General features: G+C 37.2%; 1 protein-coding gene across 2 annotated transcripts in view; it reads left to right on the top strand.

Annotated features, from left to right (window-relative positions):
- Nucleotides 1–19,040, top strand: part of LOC150091211 (hemocytin-like) — a 1,750,539-nt gene that overhangs the window by 472,002 nt on the left and 1,259,497 nt on the right. For both annotated transcript variants that reach the window (XM_090374755.1, XM_090374750.1), the window contains one exon: nucleotides 12,611–12,823. In XM_090374755.1, coding sequence (XP_090230881.1) covers nucleotides 12,611–12,823 — 213 coding nt within the window. The remainder of the gene's footprint in view (nucleotides 1–12,610; nucleotides 12,824–19,040) is intronic.

The raw sequence follows: 19,040 nt of genomic DNA, 5'->3' as shown, positions 1-19,040 counted from the left end.
AGCTGAAATAATGATGGGATATCGAGAACGGAAGAAAAGGAAATTAGAAATTCAAACTATTCCGAATAATAATGAAATTCAACCACAGAGTTCTACTATGCCCGATATTTCAGGAATCTAAAACTCCAGCAGAATGAATGAAGGAATATCATGCATGAAAAAAACTGAAATTAGAAATGGATAACAATGGGATTCCTGATTACATCCCTAAAGTGTCTACACGAGCTGACAGTGAGTTTGAAAAACTAGTGTACCCATTTGGATTTAGTTGTAACGTTTGTGATCGTTTATGGTTTCAATTAGATTTGAAACCATTTCCAACAACTTCATATGAATTACTTCAAAATGAATTTCATTTACAAGAAGTGAGTACTTTCATGACGTGTAATACCTATCATACTTCATTAAAAGAGGGACGGATACCAACTATGGCCACGTCAAATGGATTTATATATCTAACATATCCTACTCATTTGCCTCCACTGGATGTTGTAACTGAGCGTTTGATATCACCACAATTACTCTTTATGCAAATTCGTCATTTACGTTATGAACATGGGCAATATGGGATCATTGGACAAGTAATAAATGTACCAGTTAATGTAAATACAATGGTTCATCAATTACCTAGAGAATTAGATGACGATTATGCCATTAATATACATATAAAACCGTTGTGCCATTAATGTACATATAAATCATCATATCTATAAGGATGTGTAGAGAAGAAAATAGTGAAAATATGGTTATGGTATTTGATAAATTCACCTTTGTATAAATTCTATGGCATAAAAGTGAGTGACGATTTCTTGGGGACAAATGATGATAGTGAACAGGAACATTCAGATGAAATTGTGGAACCTGTCAACAATGATGATGAACTATTGATAATTCAATAACAAACATTATTATGGTCTGAAAATAAATATTTATATATAGCACCAGGTCAGAAATAATCTCCAATAAGTTTCATATTTGATATACATGCAGAAGAACTTTCTTTTCTAGCTATGTATTTGGGATGTGCACAAAAATTTAAAAATGGATTGAAAATTACTCCCTTTATGATGGCATTGAGTGAAATTCGTTGATCTGATCGTCGTGGAGTAACTCCCAACATTTACTATATATCTGGCAATGAAAATTATGCGAATGTGTACTGCAGAAAATTTGCAAATCGCATTTAAATCAGATAACATTACTTGTTCTATATTGGAATTGAAATAATTTATAAACAAGTCATTAGAGTCTAACTTGGCATTTCTAAAATCAATTCCCAATTCAGCATATTATTGAAGTCAACGTAAACGAGATGTGTTTAGCATGACTCATCAATTAGGAAAACCTATAATGTTCTTCACGTTAAGTGCATGTGAACCAACAATGACCCATATTACTATGTGTGTTATACGAATTTAGATATAAATGAGAAATTACAACTAATGAAGTTATGGATCTACCTTACATGGAAAGAGCTACATTAATAAATGAAGACCCCCATAACGTGTGCCATATACTTTAATAAAATTGTTGAGAGTATACTCAGAATTTTAAAATCGAAAACCTATAGTCCTTTTGTGAAATATTATGTTGTGAATTTCTTTAAATGCATTGAATTTCAACATCGAGGAAGTCCACATGCACATATATCATTATGTATGAACAATGCACCATAACAAGAAAAAGAAGGTGGGATGGAAGAAGCAATTCAAATAATAGATGCATTATGTTCTATAGAGAAAACTTCAAAAGGATAGGTGGAACAGGATGAGGGTATGTCTGCCAGGGGCAAAGGTTGATGACGTTGTAGAGCGGATATCATCTTTTAAGGGCACAAAAGGTGATATAGTTGTACACATTGGCACTAATGATATTAAGAGTAGGAGACCGGTGGAATTACTTAACAAGTACAGGTCACTGTTGAAAAAAAGCCGTGAATTAGGGTTGAATTTGAAAGTGTCTGCAATTTTGCCCAGACACGATAGGAGGGAGTATATGATGAGAGCCCTGTCGATCAATTCAGCCCTGGAAGGATTGTGCAAGGCTCAAGGGGTAGAATTTTTTTCAGCCTGGTCTGTACTTGTTAACAGAAGAGACTGCTTCTACAGGGATGGGACACACTTAAATAGAAAGGGTGCAAGAAGGTTTGCTGATGCTATCGAGGCAGTGTTAGGTGGGTCGGAAAACTGTTAGATTGGGGGGATACAAGGACTAATACATTAACAGTAGCCACTGGCAGAGGTGAAAGTGATTCTTGCACTGCTTCTATTGGAATGAGCAGCAGCCTGGAAAATAAGATGCAGGATATTTCAGAGACTGCTAGGAATCATTGGGGTACAAATAAACACATAGTTGTGTTAGGGTAGCTAAAAAAAAAGAACAGGTGCATGTATACTTGCGTGTACACCAATGCTAGGAGTTTAGTAAATAAATTTGATGAATTTGAGGTATTGCTCAAAACATCAAAGGCAGATATTGTGGGAATTTCAGAGACGTGGTGTCACACAGATATAAGGAATGCAGAACTGGAATTTGGGGAGTACAATGTCTACAGAAAGGATAGACAGGTAGGAAGGGAGGAGGGGTTATGCTATTAGTTAAGAAATACATAGAATCCAAGGAAGTGAAGCCAGTCGACACTGCTGGACAGTGCAGTGTCGAGTCAGTTTGGTGTGACATAAGCATTGGGAGATCAAAATTGAGAGTAGGAGTGTGCTATAGGCCTAATGACTCTGATGAGTATAATAAGAAACTGTACGGGGAAATAGAGTGGGCCAGTAAATCAGAGAGTCTTATAATGGGGGATTTTAATTTCCCAGATATTGACTGGAATTTGGAGGCTGGTCACTCACACACTAGCAAGGCTTTTGTGGATTTATTGGATGATTGTTTTCTACATCAGCATGTTCGGGAGGCAACTAGAGGGAGTAATACCCTTGATTTGATTATCAGTAGTGATTCTTCATGCATTAAGAATCTGCAGGTAAATGAACCCCTAGGTGGCAGTGATCACAGTGTGCTGAAGTGGGATTTACTGAAAGAGGTAACTACCATTAGGGGTAAAGGGAAAGGTTATTGCTTTCGTAAAGGCGACTACGATGAACTGAGACAGTATTTAAATTCTATACAGTGGGACCAACTGATGATGTTACCAACAGCAAATTCAAAATTGGTAGCATTCAAAGAACTTATCTTGGAAGCTACTAGGCTTTACATACCAACCAAGAAATATTTTTCAAGGTTTAGGCCTAAGTGGATGTCAGATGAACTAATGAGACATATGGCAGAGAAGAAAAATGCATGGGATACATACAAATTAACACGTGACACAGAAGCCTATGATAGATACAAGATGATCTGTAACCAAATTACAAAGGAGGTTAGGCAGGTGAAGGCAGATTACGAGAAATCTTTGGGAAGGGATGCAAAGAAAAACAGCAAAGAGTTCTTTACTTATGTAAACTCTAGAAGGAAGGGGATGAATCAGATTGGTCCACTTGATATCGATGGGTCAACTGTTGATGATCCTGCTCAGGTAGCTAACAAACTGAATGAATATTTTGCATCGACATTCACACATGAGGAGTTATTCAGCGAGGGGAATGCCAGAGGTGTATTCAACTCTGGCAGTAAGCTAGAGAATCTTGTAATAACTGAGAGTAAAGTGGAGGAAAAATTGTTGAAGATAAATACAAGAGAGGCACCTGGGGTGGATGAGATCTATCCAGTCATATTAAAGGAGGCAGCAAAGGAAGTAAGCAAACCCTTATCCATAATTATGAGAGCTTCCTTGGATTCAGGGGAAGTACCCATGGACTGGAGATGTGCAAATGTGACCCCAATTCACAAAGGAGGATCAAAGGGCGACACAAGTAATTATAGACCTGTCAGTTTAACTTCTGTTCTGGAAAATTAATGTGGGCACTGGTTAAAGAAGCACTGCAGGATCATCTAGACAAGACTTCAGTTATAGCTCAGACACAGCATGGTTAAGGGGAAGGCTTGCCTGACCAATTTGATTGGATACTATGATGCAGTCACAAAAGAACTGGATGCAGGGAATAACTTTGATATTATATACTTGGATCTTAGAAAGGCTTTTGATACTGTTGCACATGGAAGACTGCTGCACAAATTGTAGCAGTGTGGCATTGGAGGCAAATTGCTGCTATGGATAAAGGGGTGGTTGAGGGGGAGAAGACAGATAGTGGTAATCAATGGACACTGCTCATCATGGACTAATGTTATTAGTGGAGTCCCTCACGGTTCAGTATTGGGTCCATTATTGTTTTCTGTATTTATAAATAATATTGATGATGGTATATCAAGTTTACTGTCCAAGTTTGCAGACAATACGAAGGTTGGCAGGGTTGTCAAGGCCACTACTGACACTATGCTACTGCAACAGGATCTGGAAAGGTTGAGCAGATGGGCTGAGAGGTGGCAAAAAGTTTAACATTGACAAATGTAAAGTACTACATATGGGAAACAGCAACCGCAGAGCAACGTATCAACTCTGTGGTACTACACTGACAATGGTAGAGAATGAAAGGGACCTGGGGGTGGTTGTGCAGGCAGATATGAAGTTTTCTGAGCAGTGCAGACGCGCTGCAAGAGTAGCTCATGGTGTATTGTCGATGATATATAGGAATTTTTCTAGCAGGGATAAGGAGGTGATTATTCCCTTGTATAAGGCAATGGTCAGACCACACCTAGAGTACTGTATGCAGGTCTGGAGGCCTCATTTCAAGAAGGATGTAGAGATGCTGGAACGAGTACAGAGAAGGGCAACAAGATTAGTGAATGGAACAAAGGGGTGCTCTTACGAAGAAAGGCTTAAGTTTTGCAAATTACAGTGTCTGGAGACTAGGCACCGGTGAGGTGATCTGATAGAGGTGTATAAAGCCTTGAATGGTTTGAGCATGCTCAATGCTGATGAGATTCTTCCTCTTGCTCAGAATAATCACCTGAGAGGGCATAAATCCAAATTTAGGAAAACAGATGTGGGATAGATGAGGAAATTTGCCTTTAGCCAGCGGGTGGTTGGTTGGTTGGTGGAACAGTCTTCCATCCCTTGTCGTGGAAGTTGATAGTCTGAATAAGTTTAAGGCTCAGCTGGACAGGTATTTCGAACGAACAGAGGGTGGAAGTGGTTATTTTTTATTTTTTTTATTTTTATTTTATTTATTTATTTATTATTATTATTTTTGGCTGATGCTGCATAAGCTTGCTCTCTTGCATCAAATGCCTCTACTAATGCTAATGCTAATTATTCAGATTTACAGCAACATAAACATACTTTTACCTGGTATAAAAATAATACCACAAACCGACGTAAATGTTGATTTGAAGCACCTTTTTGGCCAGTGTCATAAACTCATATATTGATACCGATGGCCACAGATGACAATCGAAGATTAGCTTATCGCAAAAAATATTGTAAAATGCACGACTCATTAGAATAGGATAATCATGTTCATTTTGAAGAATTCCTAAAATCAAATCAATGCCAATTAGAAGAAGAATATCTAAATATTTTGAGGGCTGATATCAAATGACCATGAAGATGGTCATTTGATACCATGATGATAGAAGAGAAATTTATGAATAATTACAATCCTTGGATTTTAGGAGTGTCCAAGTCTAATTTGGATTTACAATTTATCATAAAAGAATATTCATGTGCAGCATATGTAGTTGAATAAGAGAATAAAACTAACAGAGGAATACGCAACCTGCAAAGGAAAATTATCGAATTACAAGAAGAATATCCTGATATGGATATAACTGATCCTGCATGAGCATTAAGTGTAGATTATTGAATTCTGTGGAGATGAGTTCACAAGAGGCAATTTGGTATTTATTACAATACCCAATGTCCGTGTCTTCAAGCGCGATTGAATACATGCCAACGGTATGGCCACACGAGTGTCAGAAATTACTTAAATCAAAAGCCGAAGTGGATGAAAAACAAGTTGATAGTGAGTCTTTGGATATATGGAAAGATAGTATTTTTGATAAATATGAAAAATGGGGCGAATGATTAAAAGATATAATTCTTGCACAATTTACTGCTCATTATCGAAAAGGAAATAGTGGATGGGTGAATAGACAATTTCCTAAAATAATTCGGTATCAGAATTATAATACAACATGTCTTCATGAACATATATGCAAAATGGTAACTTTATACCTAATTTTAGGGGCGCCTCCGTAGCCAGGTGGGAAGGAGCAGCAGTGCGTAGCGCACGCTTCTTGATTAGACTGGGATTCGAGCCTGTCACCACCAAATACGGAGGATGCAAAAAAGGTCAGGGAATGACCACCGCATATCCCAGAGCAATATGGCCTTAGTTGCTAATGCTCCTAAAAACCAAATAACAACAACATAATTTTAGTTTCATAATGAGTTCCTGCAATAAAGACGTTTTTAACGGCTGCTGCTGTGACATTACCAGTGACACTATCAGTCACAGAGTAGAGCGGCAGCAACTCATTATGTACCTGGTACATAATTACATAATTTTTTAATAATAATATTGATAGAAAAATAATAGTGATATATGAAATCAGTATTATTTTTTAAATCGAATTCTTTTTTTACTATGTCATAGTATTTAATCAGATTGGCCCTTAACAAATCCATGCTGTGCCTGCAGTATAACTACATTTCTGTCTCGATGATCCTGCATTACTTCTTTAACCAGTGACTGCATTATTTTCCCTGGAACAAAAGTGAAGCTATCAGTTCTGTAATTACTCATGTCACTTTTTGATCCCCTTCCCCCTTGTGCATTGGGGATATACATTCATATATCTCCAATCCACAGGGATCTCCCCTAAATCTAACAATGCTTTCAAGGCTAAAGGTTTGCTTACCTTTTTTGCTGCCTCCTTTAATATAATTCGATAGATCTCATCTACCCAAGTGCCTTTTTTATGTTTATTCTCAACAATTTCTATTCCATTTTCCTCTCAGGCATCCCCATTCCTAAGTATACTACTAAATTAGTAGTCGCCTAGTATATGGAGGTAATCGCTTAGGTGTGATCTAAGGTAAGCAGGGGTCAAGGTGTGCTGTTCCCTCCACACAGAGGAATTCTGTGTGGAGGGAACTAGGTGGGAGATGACTCTCCTGAACCAGTTCAATACCACCACTTTGCTTATTAGAGGCTTCATGTGGTAAAACTAATGTTTAGTCTGTAGCGAAAAACTCTGACAACCCCACATCTCTTTCATCATACAGTATGATCGATGACCTTTGAATTTATGATGAGCATCACAGTGAGAACCAATCTTCTTTAGATTTTTAAAGTGCAGCTCTAAAATGTTGTTGCAGGCCGGCCACTAGAATAGTCCAGAACCTATTGATAATTCTCTAGGAGACATCCAGATCAACTAGTGTATAATCTTGCTGGCCCTACTCTGCCAGATTGTGATTGCAGGGATTTTAAGTAGTAATAATCAGATTGTTGAGCAGCTGGATATATTCTTGCTGTGTGTATGCCATATCCAAAAATTTCATTATGCCACACCTCTTCCCCACACCCTTTCTTTACTATTAAATACATCATGGACAGTGAAATCAATAGAATGAACTTATCTATAAAAAGATTGAAACTTCTCAAACACTTCCTTGTTCATTTCACAAATACATATGTTCTTAGTTCCACTCTCAATGACGTCCACTTCCACTTACAGTCTACCAAGTGCCATTTAATTTTTCTGACAGAATCCCAATCAGAGCCGTGACGAAGGTGAGGTGAACGTGGCTCTTGCCTCAGGTTAAAAGCTGAAAGGGGCACCAAAAGAAAGATTAAATAATTACCAATGTTGCCATCATTAACATAGGATGCAATTTTTCATTTTTGCCTCAGGTACTAAAATGGCTCGGCATGGCCCTGATCTCAATTATTGGTTGATTCAACCGCTGGTCATCTTAGTTGTCCTAATTGTTTGCTAATTCCTTTTACTTCAAAAGTGACATTTGTGCATGTTTGCACTGATATTCTCTGTCAGAGACAGTAATTTCCAATCTCCTCTTTTCCATCTTCTCTTGCTTTCTATATCTCTACCCCCATTCTGTGAAATTCATCTGTTGCATCTGTCGATATCCCATTTCCGCTAATCACTTTGACCTCTTTGATTGCCTCTTGTTGAAGCTTTACTTTCTCAAATACAGCTTTCTTAATTATCTACAGTCAGGTAGCTTTTCTTGGTGATTTTAATGTTCACAATTCTAGCTTTCTGGTCACATGTTCCCAGCTGGCTGATATGTTGATGCTTTTGCAATGACAAATGATTTTGTATAGATTTCTCATTTACTTACCAGAATACCAGGCAAAGACAGTCAATCATTTTCTAATGAAAAACCCTTCCAAGTACATGGTCGAGTGAGTAGTACTCCGGGCACCCCAGATCACAACTTGTTAATGGTATTTTCTCCAATGGAGCCTTTCTCCTGTGGCCATTGTTGGTCTCATGTTTTTTGACATTAAATGAAATCAAAGTGGGATGATCTGCAAGATTTCTATTCTTCTTTTCCTTGGTTGGATTACTGTTTTAATTCTTATGATGTCGATGTTTGCTCAGAATGTGTCAGTGAAATTATTTTTGCTGGGATGAAATCCTTTATTCAACACTTAAAATCTTGTCCTATATCTAAACCTTGGTTTTCCAGTAAATATGCTAAGATTCTTCAAGATAAGAATGTTGCATATTGCAATTGGCTTGCATCCAAATTTTGAGGTTAATTTTCTGTGTACACCAAAGATTGCAGCAATTGTAAAGCAGTTATTATTCAGTCCAATCTAGATTTTGAACATGCTAAGAGTAGAAAACTTGCTTTCAAACAGAAGTCAAGAATTCTGATCTATTTGTCAAAGCTATTAGCAGCCACATCTTTTCCAATTTAGACTCCCACTTCAGTTAAAATCTGTGTGGTTCTGTTGCCACCTCAGCAAAAGATAAGGCTGACCTGCTTGCATTCTGCTTTTCTTCTAAATATTGATGATCTTGGTACCACCTACTGTTTCCAATGCACTCCACACAATGCCTCCTATGGTCTTCCATCAAAAGGATGTTACAAGAATTTTGAACATTTTTATACCAAGAAAGCTGCATGGTATTTCTCCACTTGCTCTCAAAACCTTTGCTCCTGAGCTTACTCCTGGAAAGGCTTTTGCTTTTGTAAGGGTAAATACAATAGCCTCAGAGAGTTTTTAAATTCTGTGCTATGGGACCAACTGATGATGCTACATTACCAACAGCTATTTCTAAATGGGAAACATTTGGGGAATTAATCGTAGCAGCTACTAGGCTTTTCATACCAATGAAGACACACTGATAAGGCACACTGAATGTCAGATGAATTGTTGAGACACATGTCAGAGAAGAAAAGTGTGTGGGATTCATATCAAATATCAGGTGATACAGAAGCCTACCATCATCATCAGCCATTTTCAATATACTGCAGGATGAAGGCCTCTCCAGCAACTGTCCAGTTCCTTCTGTTTTGTGAAATGGCCATCCATTTACTACCCACAACCTCGTGAATTTCATCTGTCCATCTCTGTCATTGTCTTACAGATATTCTTCTAGCTCCTCTTGGGTACCATTCTGTTATATTCTTAGTCCATCTGTCATCATGTCTTCAAGCTAGGTGGCCTACCCAAGACCATTTAGTTCTTTAGTTTTGATAAGAATGTCCTTTACTCGAATTTTCTGCCTTATCCATGTGTGTCTCTTCTTATCTAACAGTCTGATTCCTAATATAATTCACTCTATTCTTCGCTGTGTAGTTCTCAGCTTCTATTCCATTCTTTTGGTGAGTGCCCAAGTTTCACTTCCATAAGTCATGGTGGGGAGTATACATTGGTTCATTTTATGTTTCAGACAAATTGGAATATTGCTCCTCAGTATGTGACAATATTTCCTGAATGCTATCCATCCAAAATTTATTCTTCTCTTGACTTCCAGCCATTTATCATTATTACACCTAATGACTTACACCTAATAATGACACCTAATAAGGTCAGGTTAGGAAATATAATGAAAAATATAGAAACTTTTTCCTTTTTTCTTAACCTGGCCTTTAAAGTTGGGTTAGGGAATAAGGTTTCCTAACTTCGTCTGTCATGCTATGTGACAATCAATATATCGTTATTGACTTCTACTGCCACTACCGATAACACGCACCGTCTATTTACTGAACATGCATGGAGAAACTGCAGTAGCGGCAAACCAGTTGGTCTGGTAAATTTCCTGTGGTGCTCTTGTTGGTTTTCTTTACCTTAGCCGCAAAGGCTTCTATTCTTATATTAACAGTAGAAGGAAGGTGTTAAATCAAATTGGGCCACTTGATGTCAGTGGGTTAACTGTTGATAACCCTGCTCAGGTTGCTGACAAGTTGAAGAGGTATTTTGCATCTACATTCACACATGAGGAATTCTTTAGGGGAGAAAATACCAGAAGTTTATTAAACTCGAACAAGGAGCTGAAAGACTTATTAATAATGGAGAGGAAAGTGGAAGAGAAATTGTTGCAGCTGAATATAAAAAAGGTACCTGGGAGTGGATGGAATCTGTCCAATTATATGAAGGGAGACAGCAAAACAGGTAAGCAAACCCTTAGCAATAATTATGAGAGCATCGTTGGATTCAGGAGAGGTCTTTATAGACTGGAGATATGGGAATGTATCCCCAGTTCATAAAGGGGGAGCAAAAGGTGACATGAGTAATTACAGACCTGTTAGCTTAATGTCTGTTCCAGGGAAAATAATGGAATCGATGGTTAAAGTAGTGGGACCTGAACAGGCATGCAATTTACTGCAAGCACAGCATGGATAACCAGTCTGATAGGTTACTATGATGCAGTGAACAAGAAGCTGGAGCAATATGGAATTAAAGATAAAGATAAATTAAAAAAATATATATAAACTGGAGCAATATGGAATTAAAGGCAAGTTTGTACTATTGATAAAGGGTTGGTTAAGTGGAAGAAGACAGAGAGTGGTTATTAATGGCACATGGAGTAAAGTTATTTGTGAAGGCCCCCATGGTTCGGTGCTGGGCCCATTATTGTTTTAAATATTTATTAATGATATTGATGAAGGTGTATCAGGCTTAATGTCTAAGTTTGCAGATGATACAAAGGTTTGCAGGGTGGTTAATGACAGTAATCATGGTGAGCTATTGCAACAAGAACTAGGAAAGTTGAGTTGAGCCGACCGGGCTAGCCGGGTGAGTAAAGTGCCTGCCTGGCAACCCAAAGGTCGCGGGTTCGATTCTCGCCTCGGGCTTGGATCAAAGTACTGCAAAAACCTTGGGAGGTGCATTATGGCCACAGAAGCCGATGCGCCAACAACTACCAAAAAAAAAAAAAAAAAAAAAGTTGAGTTGATGGACTGAGAAATGGCAGTTCAAGTTTAAACAAATGCAAGCTACTGCATGTGGGTAGCAGTAATCCCAGAATAAGTTTTCAATTATGTGGTACTACCTGGGGAAAGAAAATGTGCAGTCTGATGTGAAATTCTCTGAGCAGTTCAGACATGCTGCCAGGGCAGTTCATTTGGTTTTATCAATGATATACAGAAACTTTGCTAGGAGGGATGAAGAGGTGATTATCCCTTTGTACAAGATCATGGTTAGGCCACATCTTGAGTACTGTACACAGGTCTGGAGTCCTCACTTTAGGAAGAATGTAGATCTCCTGGAATGGGTGCAGAGAAGGGCAACTAGATTGGTGAATGGAATAAAAATGTGCTCTTACCCAGGAAGGCTTCAGTTCAGCAAATTGTAGCATCCTGGGAAACTAGGAACCTGTGGGGTGATCTGATTGATGTGTTTAATGCCTTGAATGGATTGATTGAGCTGAATGTGAATGGCATTCTTCCTCTGCTGAGATTATACATGTGAGGGGCATAAAATTAGTGGTGGCTGATTGCCCCTCACAATCAACTACTGCTGGGGAAGGTTGATTGTTGGAGCAAGTTTCCAGCTGTTTGTGGAAGTGGATGGTTTGAATAAATTCATGGATGAACGAGACAAACTTTTAACTCAAATACTTATACCTACTCTTTGCCATCTCTTATATCATGTAAACTTTTCACTAGATTATCAGTCAGCTTAGCACCACTGAAGATCCAGTTTCCCATCACTCTAATAATCCATACAACAATAATCGCTGTAACAGTCCATTCAGTAATATATAATTACTTACTTATTTCCTTTGCATTCATATCCTCCTGAGTCATTGATTGCAGACTAATTTGTACTTATGGTATAATCTTCTGCTCCATATCAATTTATAATTATCCTGTGGATTTTTCTTCTCTGCCAATAATTAAATCAGTTCCTCTGATATTTATATATTTCAAATAAACAGCATTATATTTTTTGTTTGAGAAATGCTCTTTATTTGTGATTCAGTACCAAAACAACTTGTGAGGATAATGTTAAAATGTGAGAGATTAGCATACTACTACAGGGCTTTGTCTTTTTTAAATGCAGCTGTTTGTCACCTGCTAATCCACTATTATTGAAAATGGTGTAAATCTTGTAACTTAATTGTAATTAATTTTCTTCATAAAGTTTATTTTTTGTTTTTTTAGTTCATGTATCAATGCACTTTGGAAATGTCAGTCTGCCATGGACGAGGAACTGGCTGCCTTAACAACGCTAGGGATACCTCTTGACCAGTCATCTCAGTGTTTACAAGAGCATAATATGGTATATACTCCCTGTGTTCCAGAGTGTCCCTTAACGTGTGATAATATGCATGTTGCAGATAGATGCCCAACTACAATATGTACATCAGGTTGTAAGTAAGTATTTTAATAAATATTAAGTATAACACCTAATGTTAGGTGTTATACTTAGACTAAAAAGGGAGGAGTCCTCCCTCCATAGAATTTGAATATTACTAATGTTAGGTGTTATGCTTGGTCTAAAAAGGGAGGAGTGCTCCCTCCATAGAATTTGAGAAACTCTACCAAGATGTGAAAATGTTAATGGCACACTTTACAAATTTGGTATAGTGAATAACTAATTTTCCACATGGTGTCAGTTTTTTATTATTTTTATTTTTTTATGTTTATTGTAAATTTGTTATTTTGGCTTTCAACCAAACTGAAAAAAAGAGGTATAAATTTTATCAACTGAAAGATATAAACTGGCAGATTTTTGATATGTAAATTTCTGTACAAAACGAAATCTGGGCAAAGGTAAAGAAAGCCAACACGAGAAACGTCAGATAACTTATGCGGAAAATTAGTTTTCCGATACTGCACCCTAGCACTGCTCGCTCGGTAAACAGACAGTAGGTGTAAAAGGTCTGGAGAAGAAGTTGAGAACGATATATTGATTGACAGGTAGGCGTGGCAAATGATGTGCTGATTGGTCTGTGAACACAACACATGATAACATCGGTTTAGTAGGACTAAGAATAATGGTCACTTGCTCTAATCGCACATGCTCTAATGAACACTTTCCATAATGGTGAAAAAAGGTCAGGTTACCTCCACTTGAATCCCATGGGAGCTTGAACCCCTCCCAAAGTGGAGAAGGTAAGCTAACCTTTTTTCTTTAGAATCACAGTCATATTTTTAAAAAAAATTCATGAAAAAATAATTTTTTTTATGACTGTATTTTTATTATCTTGTTCAATAATATGCTCTAATGGAGAAAAAAAGGTCAGGTTACCTCCACTTGAATCCCATGGGAGCTTGGACCCCTCCTGAAATGGAGGGGGTAACCTAACCTTTTTTCTTTAGAATCATGGGTGGACAAGTGCATAAATTGTTTATTAACAAAATATTAATTTTTTATTACTGTACTTTTATTTTTAAAGACACTCGTGTGGATACACACGTATCATAATGTCAGTCAACACCTCAGTAGCTATTCACTATATTTATACATAACATATATCCCCATGTATAAGACGCACCTTAATTTTGGGGCCCGAAATTTGAAAAAAAATGTATTACATAAAGTTATTGAACTCAAGTTTTATTCATCATAAAATTCATACAACATCACTGTCAAAACTCCCATTCATTAGCTTGTCCTCATCTGTGTCTGATGACGAATCGCTGTCTTCATATATTGCCTCATCCTCAGTTCCATCTATGGCATTTGAAATGCCACACTTCTTAAATGACTTGACAAAGATCTCAATCTTTATATTATCCCAGGATCTTTTCACCCAGGTACAAACTTCTCCTATAGTTGGTTTCTTCACTCTTCCTGCTGGTGTCAAATTGTCCCCAGAAGACTTCATCCATTGGTTCCATTCGTCTCTCATGGCAACTTTGAAGGGTTTGTTAATGCTGACATCAAGTGATTGGAGCTGGGATGTCAAGCCTCCAGGTATGACAGCAAGTTTTGTTTTTTGCTCTTCAGCAATCTTCTTTGTGTTTTTTGTTATGTGTGCCCTGAACTGATCAAGCACCAATAGGGCAGGTTTGCATAAGAGCCCACCTGGTCTTCTGCTCCAAACTTTCTCAAACCAGATCTTCATCCCATCATGATCCATCCAACCCTTGTCACGAACGTGGACTATCACTCCTCGAGGAATGTCTTCTTTTGGCATTGTTTTGTGTTTGAAAATCAGCATAGGAGGCAGCTTGGTTCCGTCGGCACAACATAGAACAACTGTATAATGGCTCTTTTCATGTCCACTTGTCTTCACAGTTACAGTTTTCACCCCCTTCTTATCAACAGTTCTGTTACTTGGGGACATCAAATTGAAGGGGGACTTCTTCCATATTTGCAATCTGTCCCAACTCAAACTGATGTGTCTTCCGACATTGAATGACAAAACGATGAAATTCAAGGACCTTCTGCTCATAGTTTTCAGGCATCTTTTGGGCAAGTCTGGTGCATGTACACATGCTTAGTCCATTCCGTTTCATGAACCTGAAGCACCAATTGTGTCCTTTGAAATCAGTAACTTCTTTTTCATCAGCAATTCTTCTTGCCTCATGTTGAACCATCTTTGTGACACAGGAATTCCAATTGCCCTTTGCTCTTCAATCCATATCTTCAATTCCCTCTGTAAATCAGGCCATTTTGTTTACTTGCCTCTCATGGCCTTCTTCTGTCGTGGTGTTTTCAGTAGGGTTTCTTCAGATTGTTTTCTCAGTTGGAGGAGGGCCAAACTTACGTTCAGCAGCACGATTTCCATTCACTTTTGCAAACTGGATCACTTTTAACTTGAATTCAGCACTGTACGAAAATCTTTTCTGAGCCATTTCTGGGCAGAACATGGCAAAATGTAACCTAATATACTGGTAACAAGTGTGAACCAATGAGCGCAAAGACAACAAGCGCGAAAAAGGAGGAAATGCAAGTAAAAAAATCTACAACCACTGTATAAGATGCACCCGGTTTTTAGATCCCAAATTTTTCGAAAAAGAGTGAGTCTTATACATGGGGAAATACGGTATATTTGAATAATATTTGAAATAGTTGAAAACTGAATCTTTCATAAAAAATAATAAAAAAGTAAAGCAAACATCAGAGGCAGTAAAAAGCATATTCCTCTACATGATGCCTGAAATATAAAAAATAAATTAGAATGAGGATTAAAAAATAAAAATAATAATAATGCCAGTAGCATGGCAAGACAGAAGAGTGAAAATAGTCAAAATTAAACATAACGATCAAACCAACAGGGAGGTAAGAGAAGGGAAACAAGAGTAAAAATATTGCAGCAGAAACTCTCCAAAATAATTTAGAACATCTAAATGCAAAGATAATAAAATAATAATTAAATTTTGAATGCCAATTAAATAGAAATTTAAGAGTGCCCCCACTGACAGGCACCAGGTCCAAATTTATGTGAAATATCACCAACAGAGATGTAAACCAAACTACAATAAAATAAAAGAAAAATAAACCAAAAATAGACTGACCATTATGCCCCATCTCAACAGAGGACCACAAGGCCAATAATGGTCAGGAAATCACTGCATTTCGATCTCTAGACAAATTGCCTCAAAGGCTAGTTGATCGAAAGATCAGTCCGCCACCCGATCCCCAGATCAAACCACCAATGCAGAGGACTTGAATAGCAGTGGTTCCGATGTAGCAAAAATTAAAATAGGACAGATACAAAGCCACACCACTGACAAAAAGTAATCTTAAGCAGATTATATAGATGAATAATGAACTATGGATGGCAGCACAGGTGCAGCATAGCAAATCCACCCACTACTGTCATGTGATATAATTATACATATATTTGAATAATGTTTGAAATATTTGAAAATTGAATCTTTCATAATAAAAAATAGTCCTCTATTTTTATGAAAAAAGGTCTTCTGTTGAGATGGGGTGTAATGGTCAGTCTGTTTTTGGTTTATTTTTGTTTTTTTTTTTTATTGTAGTTGGTTTACATCTCTGTTGGTGATATTTCACATAAATTTGGACCTGGTGCCCATCAGAGGGGGGGGGGCGCCATTAAATTTCTATTTAATTGGCATTCAAAATTTAATTATTATTTTATTATCTTTGCATTTAGATGTTCTAAATTATTTTGGAGAGTTTCTGCTGCAATATTTTTATTCTGTTTCCCTTCTCTTCCCTCCCTGTTGGTTTGATCGTTATGTTTAATTTTGACTATTTTTGGTCTTCTTTCTTGCCATACTGCTGGCATTATTATTATTTTTATTTTTTAATCCTCATTCTAATTTATTTTTATATATATATATATATAAAGAATCTTTCTTTCTTTTCCTATTATTTCCTAACCTCACGAAATATAAGGAAATCTCTTCTATTATTTCCTAACCTACCATAAGGTCAGGCTACGAAATATAACAAAAAATAAAGAAACCTTTTCCTCTTTTCGTAACCAAACCTAAATCAACAATATAGTAAAAACACTCGTGAACTCCAAAAATCTGCTTTTAATAATGAGAAGAAAAAACATATTTTTTTCTCGTTATTAAAAAAATGAATGGAACGAATCTTTTATTAATTTAGTTTTCATCAAAAAAATCAACCAATGTTTTATTTTCCTTACAAATTTCTTCCATCTTTAAAAGATTCATTGCTACTATTACCTGTTTACTGTTCATCACAAAGCTATTATGCACCATTCTTTACTAATAAATATACATTATAATGCCAACCAATGACTACACAGTAGCTTGTTGTCTGTCACACCCACCGCCAATCATTTCATCGTTTGCCACGCCTACCTGTCAATTAATATATCCTTCTTGATTTCGGCTCCAGACTGATAACACTTACCTTTTTGTTTACCGAGCGAGCAGTGCTAGAGTCTGGTGTCGGGAAACTAATTTTCCGCGTAAGTTATCCGACATTTCTCGTATTGACTTTCTTTACCTTAGCTGAAATCTGTTTTTATTTTAAATAATTCATTGTGTTATATTTCATTAATTTGTTACTTTTAATTTTGTTATTGATATTGTACTTTTTTTATGCAGCTGCCAAGCTTGGTTTCCCACCACTGTACTTATTAATACAGCGGTGGGGACATTACCTTTCTGGTATTTCCGATAAAACATTCTCCTAGTTTAGTTTTCAACTGAAACAGAACTTTTCATAGTTAGCAAACTCCTAGAAAGGTAATCCACTATCCTTTTTTCACTAACTGACTAGCTTTGATTTTGGTTGGTCATTCTATCAGCACTGCACCTGCCTTTGCATGGTGGAGCCAAATACCTGGAAGGAAAAAAGTAATATGCAGTGCCAAAAAGCAACCAGACTTGATGGATATAGTATTTGGAATCTTCAGACCCTCTATTGTCTTCTGAAATGACCAAGGGAAAAAAAATAAAATGTCATTGAAAACACTGAAAAAATCTGAAGGCTGAAATAAACCTGAGCATAGTACGACCACCTCATTGCTCTGTTACAAACTCCCTTCTCTATATTAGGGGATCTAAAGGGGTGTGAATACCTGTGGATTATATAGATACCAACAGATAAGGGTCTTGCATAGAGAGAGAGAGAGAGAGAGAGAGAGAGAGAGAGAGAGAGAGAGAGAGAGAGATTGTTAGATCAGAACAACCTGTCATTGCTCAATCTCATACATCCTTCCAACAAACCCAGTTTCTCCATATGTTCTTGTAGTATTATATCCTTTTTTACCTGGAAAGTAATCAGCAACCTATTAAATCATTATCTATTGTTATCACTCTGCCAAAAGAAACACTTTGCCTTCTTTGAAATATCCACCAATGGAAATTTTGAAAACCAAACTTGAAAAAAATATAATTAGCTGTACTAGATATGTAGGGAATTTTCAGGGATTTCATGTGTTGTTGTGGTGAACCCCGGGGTTTCTCCCATTAGCCGCTGTTGTACATCTTGTGAATAAGCTTGTGCCAAAGCTGGCCATTTGTATGTAGTTTGTTGAGTGCGTAAGTGTAATGATATGTTCTGTTGTTGTGTTATTGGCCGGCACCTGGCTATTAGCAAGTGAGAAGCACAACACCTGATCACCGTGTCCTATCCCCAATCGGCCAGGATCTACTAACATCTTTGCTACACCCACCTGAGACAAAGTCCCAGGAAAGCATGTACTAGATATGTAGGTAACTTTACATGAAACTATTGAAGGAACACTATTATATGTTACTAAAAGACTGCTCTATGCAGCAAAGTATTCAATCTCCAAGACCATCAGACATATTCCACTCTACCCCGAGCCATGGAGAAATAAGGACTGTACACAAAAAAAAGAACTGAGCAGAACAGAATGAAATATTGAACATTTTATGCAGAAATCCCACTGCAAGTAACCTCATCCAGTACAAACAAAATTATGCAAAAGTGAGACTCATTAGACACTAAAACAAAAGAGCATCTTGGATATGTTTCACTTCAAATGTCACCAAGAATATAAGTGCATAAATAGTCCGGAATGTGATTATAAAAATCAAAATAACACCCTCCCAAAATTACACTAAGAGGAAAAGACATAACAGTCCCTTAAAATAGGTGACTTACCAGGATAAACTTGTAATGTATCTACCGAAGCATTGCACTCGCCAGCTTTCTAAAAAC

Source organism: Mastigoproctus giganteus, chromosome 1 (genome assembly GCF_048544385.1).
Source record: "Mastigoproctus giganteus isolate SK-2022 chromosome 1, ASM4854438v1, whole genome shotgun sequence".
NCBI lineage: Eukaryota > Metazoa > Arthropoda > Arachnida > Uropygi > Thelyphonidae > Mastigoproctus > Mastigoproctus giganteus.
This window is presented reverse-complemented; position numbering and strand designations above follow the sequence as displayed.